Here is a 9,175-nt window from a genome sequence, read left to right as displayed (position 1 = left end):
GGAAGGCATGATGGGGATGATGACGGGAGACGGGATGATTGAATTAGGGTTGTAAGTTGCGAACGTGAGGGGGGTTATGTGGAGCTTGGGTAATTTAAGGGTGAAAATACGATAACACCCCTGAAACTAACGGTTGCAACAGCCATTAGCTAACGGCTTGGCCTAATTAAAAAAATGCTGACCGCAGGGCCTATATCTGCAAAAATGACACAACGGGGTTGAAACCTGCGTTTGGGGTTCCACCACAGGAACCATATTTGCAATTAACTCTAAATTTAAGTATGAAACATTCAAAATTTAACTAACATATAAAATCACGTATTTCAAACTCAGAGAAATAAAATAAGAATACATGTAAGTAATTAAAAGTAGCTTTTTAACAAAAACCTACAAATTTATGCTAAATAGGAAAAATAATTCATACAAATACAAATAAATAAACCGTCATCTCTTGCACACTTCTTAAAAGATACGTAAAGATTTACATAAATAGCTTCAACCAAAACTCGTCAAAAAACGATGGTTCAAAACCGAGCAGTTAACATGCATCAAACCAGTAACTTTTGCGGGTTCCTAATCCAACAAGCATAGTTAGCTGAACTAAGAACACCAATCAATATCATCAAAACCAACGTCTACATCGTCTTTGCGCGTAAATAAGTATATCCCCCCTTTATAAAAAAGTAAGTCCCTCTTTAAACGAGCCAAAGATACCCAAACTTGGGACCAAACGTTCAACCAAGCTTAAAGGATACGTGTCTATGTGGCATCACACATCATACCGTCAAAATGGAATAATGGATAAGGTATACACATAAGCTTAGAGTTTGTAACCATAAAATCAACACAAAAAATTTCACATTTTAAACAAAATCATAATATCTTTTTAATAATAAATACTTTAATTTAGTTTTTGTAATATTAAATAAGAAAAATCCGGGAACAAAAAAGCTCAAGATTCACTTCCTCAAGGTCACTAAAAGCCTATCATTCAACACCTAAATCATTTTCCTTTTTTTTTTATCTTTTAATTTTGTTGTTTACAAGACTTGTGAACCTAAAACTTTTCAAACTTTTTCAACGTATGATATTTAAATGTTTTATCTTTACCGATGGACCATCTACACATTGATACCTAAATTATTAGCTTCGAATTTTTAAAAGGAAAAATAAATTATCATTAAAAATATTAAATATTTTTAAAAATCATAAAATATATTTTAAAAAAGTATTTTAAGTACATTTTTTAATATTAAACAAATAAAAGCCAACAAGCATGTGCTGAAGTGGTAAGAAAAAGATTTGGTGTTTCATATGACCCAGGCTCGGTTCATGTCCCCATCATTTAGTTTTGCACGATAAAAGACTAGGCGGGTAGGTGACGTTTAGTAGTTGGATTCTTAAACTAAATCAGTTTTTTCTCATCGCACCGTCAGTGCTAGTGCATTCCGATATAATAAATTTAATCAGTAGCCTATTTAAAGCAACGTTTTAAAAACCGGAACGTATCGGTCGGTTGAATCGGTTATAGAGGATTTTCTTAAGGTAATCGGTATTTAGAGTCGATATTTTTGGGCGGCTTGCCAGAACATCGTGCCGTCGTTTTTTTTAAATACCGGTTTAAACTGGCAAGCCGGTTTTAGATCCAAAAAATTTTTGCTATTTTTTGCGGCCCATATTTTTAAAAATGACTTCTAATAAAGCGGATAAAATTGAAGCGAGTAAAATCGATAAACTACAATTTGCTATTCAACCAATTTTGTATCATGCAAATCCAATATTGGTTTATTTACATCTTTTGTAATTAACTAATTTCGTAAACAAAATACAAATTTTCTGTCTAACTCGACCAATGTTCATGTGTGATATTTGGTTCAAATTTGACGTTTATTAATGTACTTTTGGGTTATCTTTTGAGTTTAAATTGTATTTATACGGAATTACAATGCAAATTATTTAACCCAGTTGATACTCCATGTACATTCCGGTTCAACCGCTTATACCTTTTCTAAACTCAATTCGGCACGAGCAAAGTACCGATTTTTAAAACATTAATTTAACCTCAATCCAGTACGAGTAAAATACCAGTTAAAACATTAATTTAAAGTATTCATTAGCTGCTAATAAAATAAATAAATAAGAAAAACTTAGAGAACAAAAAAGCTCAAGATTCACTTCCTAATCTTGACTATAATCCCACACCCAAATCATTCTCCCCTCCAACTTTAAACAAAAACAAACATTAAAAAATTAAAAAAAAAACACCTTAATATAAACAAATAAATAAAAAAATTGAAATATGTCCAAATGACAAACAGCTCACACCTTTCACCACCGATAAACCCCCCCCCTGCCATCTCTTCTCTTCTCTCTCTAAAACCTCTGCATATTTCAAACTATTATTATTATTATTATTATTATTATTATTATTATTTCTTGTAACAAGTGTATGCATTAAAGGGTTGTATCACACGCTTCAACCATGAAGAATATGCACCTTGAGCTTGTTCTCATATGGTCTTTTGTTGTTCTGTGTCATGGGCTTTCAAGAAACCTCCCAATAATATCTTTTGATGAAGGGTACTCTCACTTGTTTGGGGATGGTAATTTAATGGTGTTAAAAGATGGAAAATCTGTTCATTTGTCGCTCGACGAGCGAACAGGTCAGGTTCATTAGTAAAATCAGATAAATAATAAAAATATAATAGTACATAAAAGTAATATTGTTGGGTTGTGTTTTATTTATTATTTACGTATTTATAATAATAATAATTATTATTTGTTGATTTGGGTTTATTTAATGAATTTGCAGGGTCTGGATTTGTGTCACAAGACCTTTATTTACATGGGTTCTTTAGTGCCTCCATTAAGCTTCCTGCAGATTATACAGCAGGAGTTGTTGTGGCTTTTTATGTAAGTTTTTTTTATTTTTTTTTATAAAAAAATTTAATTTTTAAAAAAAATATATTTGAAGGTTACATATGGAATAATTTATTTTGATTTTCCGTTTACAGTTTCCATCTTTATGATGTGGGATTAGCTTATCAATCACTTAAATTGATCAAGAAATTTGTGTATTTATTGTTAAATTTATTCACATTCTGGAAACAGTAGGATTTAATTTATTATAAATTTGCAGAAAAGAGTCAACAATCAGCAATTTTATTAGATTATGCAATTTTTTTATAAAATAATTTTATTTTTTTTAAATATATTTGAAGGTTACATATGGAATAATTTATTTTGATTTTCTGTTTAAAGTTTCCATCTTTATGATGTGGAATGAATTTATAAATCACTTAAATTGCTCAAGAAATTTGTGTATTTATTGTTAAATTTATTCTTTATTCACATTCTGGAGACAGTAGAATTTAATCTATTATAAATGTGGAGAAAAGAGTCAACAATCAGCAATTTTATTAGATTATGCAAGCCATATGTTGCAGTTTTTTATTATTGGGGTGATTTTGTTTAATTTGATAACTTTGTGATTAGGCTCATTAATTTCTGGTTTGAAATTTTATATTTTGGTTTTATTTATTTTTCAGATTGGAATGAATTTATTAAGTTATAAAAAAATCATAAGTTGATATTATGTGTTTTTGAGAATATTTTCAAGAATATTTCAAGATAATATTTTTCAAGAATATTTTCTAGAATATTTTCAAGAATATTGTCTAGAATATGTTCAAGATTATATTTTTAAATTAGATTAAAAACAAAATGGGATTGCTTGCATCTTGGACTACTGTTTTACCCTTTTACATTGAAGTTTGATCAAAGATAATAATAAAATTGGATTTATTATTGCACCTCATTTCTTGATAACAGTTCCTTTTTCTTTAACTACAGTCAATATATTTACTCTCAAAATCACTACTTTTAATGATTTATACTTACATTTAAAATTATAATTTTGTCCACATGTTTTTACTTTCTATATATTATGTTTGGAATTATGCATAATGGGATTCTTCTTGTCTGGTTTAACCTGATATTATTGTTTGTATTGTAGTCCTATATCCATGATTATGATTTATGAGTAATGTGTTCATGTACATACAATGTAAACAAACAATAAAACGAGTATCGACACGTCCTCTACCGAATACCGCAATACTTTTTAAAAAAAAATAATTACTTGATTATGTTTAACTTTAATTTATTTTTTTTCATTTTATTAACCAATAAAGATTTTTTATTAAAATTTTTTCCGAAGTCTTGACAATGAATCAAGCATTCAAAAGAACTTGTTTTGGTGTCCATGTAACATTTCAGTGTTTTGTGCATCAAAGATTCAAAATCTTGATTTAGTCGAAACATTAAAGTTGCAGCCTTTACTCTCATTTTAACACTATACAATGTGAACAAACAATAAAACGACTATCGACACGTCCTCTCCTGAATACCACAATACTTTTTTTTTAAAAAAAAATCATTACTTGATTATTTTTAACTTTTGTTTTTTTCACCTTATTTAACCAATAAAGAATTTTTTTTTTAAATTTTACCGAAGTCTTGACGATGAATCAAACATAGCAAAAAAACTTGTTTCCCGATGGCCAACGCTATAAACCGATTACGCTGACACTGTCCAAGTAACATTTCAGTATTTTGTGCATTAAAGATTTAAAATCTTTATTTAGTCAAACATTAAAGTTGCAACCTTTACTCTCATTTCAACACTGAAAAAAATCAAGATTCTTGTACCCTTTTGTTCATGTTGCAGATGTCAAATGGGGATACATTTGAAAAGAATCATGATGAAATTGATTTTGAATTTTTGGGAAACATTAGAGGAAAAGAATGGAGGATTCAGACTAATATTTATGGAAATGGAAGCACAAAAGTTGGCAGAGAAGAAAGATATGGTCTCTGGTTTGATCCCACTGATGAGTATCATCAATATAGCATTCTTTGGACTAAAACTCACATCATGTAAGTTAATTATTTATTTATTTTGTCCATTTAATAGGTTTATTTTGATGGACCACAAGCTATCAAGAATGTGAAAAATGACTATACTTGATTATTAATATTAGATATATTGGTTTTTATTAATCCCAACTATCGTCTTTTCGTCACTAATGGTCCCCAACTTTTAACGTATTTATTCCTGACGGTCCGCGACTAACAGAACTCTAACGTCGTTAGTTTCAGGTCGCCAGAAAAACGTTTTTGGCCGGAAAACTCAATTTTTTTCCCCGAAAACTCAACATTTTCGTCCCAAACATCTTGGTAACGATGTATCGAACCTTTTTCTAGTAAAATCCCCAATTATTAAGGTCGCCGGAAACCCTAGTACCATCGTCGGAATTGGTTGATGGTGCTCAAGTGGCTGCGGTGAGTCAATTGGTAGTGGTTGCGGTGTTCAGGTGGTGTTTTCCGGCAACAAATTAGACTTTTCCCGGCCAAAAACATTTTTCCGACGACCTGAAACTACAGCGTTAGGATTCTGTTAATCACAGACCATTAGGAACAAATACGATAAAAGTTGGGATTGTCAGTAGCCAATTCATTAGTTGAGACCGGCAGTGACCGAAAGCAATAGTTGGGATAATAAAAACCAACATACCTTAATATCGTGATGAGTGTGTGGAAGTAAAGGTGATTTTAGCTTAAATTTTTACCACCTGGAAAAGTGCAAAAGATGAAATTATTTCTGGCTAGTTTACATTCTTTCTGCAAAAGTTTTTTCATAATTTTCAAGTTGTCATCTCCTTGCTTTTAAAAGATGTTGATATGACATCACTTGCTATGGTCTCAATGTCTCATAATAATAATAATAATTTATTTTCAACATTTTATTTATGTATTTATATAGAGAGAAAATCACCAAGATGGGCGTCTTGAATTCTTGACCGATGAGTTTGATTAAATAGTCTCGACTTTAAAAACTTTAGATCAACCAGTGTTTGATAAGTGTCGCTTCGCGCATCAGATTTTTTAATGTTGGCACGACAGATTTGCATGTGGCGCATCCTGCTTCATCGGATGAAGGATGCGCCAGATGGAAATCTGTTGCGTCGGCGCAATAATGTGTGCCATGTAGAAGCTTTTGATTGGCTGAAACAATTTCTTTAACAAAAAACAAGAAAAAGTCCAATAATATTTTCATAAAAGAAAAAAAAAGCGAAGGCTATTTTGCCAACCTCGTCAATAAAAATGGCCATTTTGGTGATTCTCTCTTTTATATACACATATACTTTAAATTTTTATATAACAAAATAGTTCTTATTGAAGTATGAAATTTGTTGTATTAAAAAGTAAAGAAAATGGCAAGTATGTTGTGATTACCGGTCAAAAGATACAATTCCTTTAGCATAAAAACGTAACGCGAAACGTTGTTCGTATACATATTTTGTCACATTTGTATTCCTAAGATGGCACGGTATCATAACATGTTTAGCATAAAAACGTAACACGAAACGTTGTCCGTATACATATTTGTCACATCTGTATTCCGAAGATGACATGGTATCATAATATAAACAACATTTCATGAAATTGATGATGATGCATGTGATGGTGTATGTCATGGTAAATCAAGTACTTTATGGGTTGGTTGGTATGGAACCTGTTGAAATACCCAAATGGTCCTCACTTTATTATATGATATTTTTTTTACTATTTAAAGCTGCAGGTATAATTGTTTCACTGGTACATTGTATGTAGTAATAGAAACAGTGGTTAGCTTTTTGTGTGTCAATAGTGACATTTCTCTGCGTTTCTTCAATCATAACATCACCTGCATCTGCAACCCTTTAATTTTTCATTATTCCTCATAAAAAGAAGGGTAATTTAGTAATTTTCTTAAGTTTTTTTTCAAAATTTATAAGCTTTTACCTAAACTTTTTTATAAAATTTGTTTTTGTTAAACGATTTTACTTGCATTGTCAAAAAGGCTCAACCTTTGTCTGTTTTCCGGGCAATATGCCTGAAAAAGATTCATTTTTCATAAAAAGGAGGGTAATTTGGCAATTTCTTGTTTTTTTCCTTCAAAGTTCTATAAAGATTTAACCAACTTTTTTCTTATATTTGTTTTGGGTAACCAAATTTATTCGCATTTTCGAAAAGCATAGAGCTTTGTTTGTTTCCCGGGCAATGCGTTGGAAAAAGTCAACATGTCAAAGTTAAATATACCTGAAAAGATTCATTTTTTATAAAAAAGGAGGGTAATTTAGTAATTTCTTGTTTTTTTCTGTCGAAGTTTTATAAAGATTTAACCACCTTTTTTCTTATATTTGTTTTGGGTAACCAAATTTATTTGCATTTTCAAAAAGCGTAGAGCTTTGTTTGTTTCCGGGGCAATGCATTGTAAAAAGTCAACAAGGTCAAAGTTACGGGCACATTCATTACATAAAGGAGGGTGATTTAGTCATTTTCTTGTTTTTTTTTCTCAAACTTTATAAAGATGTAGCCAACTTTGTTATAATATATGTTTTAGATAACCAAATATATTTGCATTCTCACAAAAAGGGTTAAACTTGGTTTGTTTTCCGGGCAATGCGTCTGGAAATAGTCAACACGGTCAAAGTTACCGATACATTAGACTGCCAATAGAAATCTTTTATGCATTTTGTCGCGTTTTTCTATATGATATCATATGATATGATACGATGAATCTTTTTTTTTTTAATACTGAATTATTTATTATTTTGATTTTGATTTTCGGTTCAGATTTTATGTTGATGATGTTGCAATAAGAGAGATCAAACGAACAGAATCAATGGGAGGAGACTTCCCTTCAAAGCCCATGACTTTATACGCAACAATATGGGACGCTTCCGAGTGGGCCACAAATGGCGGCAAGTACAAGGTTAATTACAAATACGCCCCTTACATCGCCGAGTTTTCCAACTTTGTCCTCCACGGATGCACCGTGGACCCCGTTGACCTCACATCGCTCAAATGCGAAGATGCACCGAACACCAAAATCCCGACGGGTATCACCGCCTCACAAAGGGCAAAAATGGAAAGTTTTAGGAAAAAACACATGCAATATTCGTTTTGTTACGATAAAATAAGGTACAAAGCGCCACCTTCTGAGTGCGTGATTAACCCGAAGGAGGCGGAGAGGTTGAAGAAGTTTGATCCCGTGACGTTTGGTGGCGGCCGGGCCCACCATGGGAAGAGGCACCGTAGGGGGCAGGCGGCGGTGGCGGCGATTTAAGGATGGTGGTTGTTTCTCTATGTTTATGTTACTATCATTTTCGTTCCTTTTTTATGTTTCTTATTTTGTTGATCTTTTTTTGTTTTGGTTTAATTTTTATGTGAATAGAGGACAATGGTGGGAAAGCATATAATTTGTTTGTGGTGGTGATTGTGTGGAAAGAATATGAGATTTTGGGTGACATGGTTATGTTAGGTTTATTAGTACTTGACCAGACCCGATCCAACTTTTTCTTGAAAATCAAAACTGTAAGAATGGACCGATATAGGGTGGGTATGCATGTCTTGATCTAGGGCTGTCTTTGAGAATTGTCAAAAATCTTTGGGCCTTAGAGTTAAGTAAAGCATTAACAATACATATTTTTAAAAATATATATTTATATATTAAAAAATTAAATCAGGCCTATCGGTTGTTGGAACGAGTTTAGTCGACTGCCCGACCCTATCTAATTGCCGGCCCTGTCTTGGTCTTTTTCTGGTTGTAATAGTGACGGATTCATGATTTTTTTTTGTTAGAAGTGACAAAATATGGGTTGGGTAAACTAAAAAATTAAAAATTAGCATGAAATAAACAACCAATCTAATAAATAAATAAAACTGATCATAGTAAAATTAGAGAAATAGAAATAGTATTGATTTTGTAAAAATACAAACATTGTGATTCTCTTTGGAGACTGAAGTTTTTTTTTTTAATTGCAAGGCAAGTTCTTACAATGTGGGTCTAGTTAATGACTAAAGTGCCCCAAGTTGGTAGTCAGATGATCAAAGTGTCCTATGTTACAGTTACATGACCAAAATGCCCCGGGTTTTGAAAATTATATGACCAAATTACCCTTAGGTTGGTCAAAAATTTTAAACAAGTTCTGAATAATTGTGGACTCTTGTGTGTGTTGGTAGTGGTGTGTGGGACACTCCTATGTAGTTTCAAGTGGGATTCAATTGGTACATAGAGGTACGTAAGCAGCTAACAAGTTGAGCCATTAAATTAGTTTGTTTAAAAAAA

The 9,175-nt window shown here is 31.7% G+C and overlaps 1 protein-coding gene across 1 annotated transcript; it reads left to right on the top strand.

Annotated features, from left to right (window-relative positions):
* The first annotated feature begins 2,446 nt into the window (after nt 1-2,446).
* Nucleotides 2,447-8,354, top strand: LOC143540983 (putative xyloglucan endotransglucosylase/hydrolase protein 28). Its single transcript, XM_077033915.1, has 4 exons — nt 2,447-2,663; nt 2,813-2,913; nt 4,730-4,938; nt 7,681-8,354. Exons 1-4 carry the CDS (start codon nt 2,483-2,485, stop codon nt 8,171-8,173), a joined length of 984 nt encoding a protein of 327 aa, XP_076890030.1. The 5' UTR covers nt 2,447-2,482; the 3' UTR covers nt 8,174-8,354.
* Nucleotides 8,355-9,175: the final 821 nt, after the last annotated feature.

The sequence above is a fragment of the Bidens hawaiensis genome, unplaced genomic scaffold (genome assembly GCF_021521415.1).
Source record: "Bidens hawaiensis isolate Kalapana, Puna unplaced genomic scaffold, B.hawaiensis_p1.1 tig00012418_1, whole genome shotgun sequence".
In the NCBI taxonomy this organism is placed as follows: domain Eukaryota; kingdom Viridiplantae; phylum Streptophyta; class Magnoliopsida; order Asterales; family Asteraceae; genus Bidens; species Bidens hawaiensis.
This window is presented reverse-complemented; position numbering and strand designations above follow the sequence as displayed.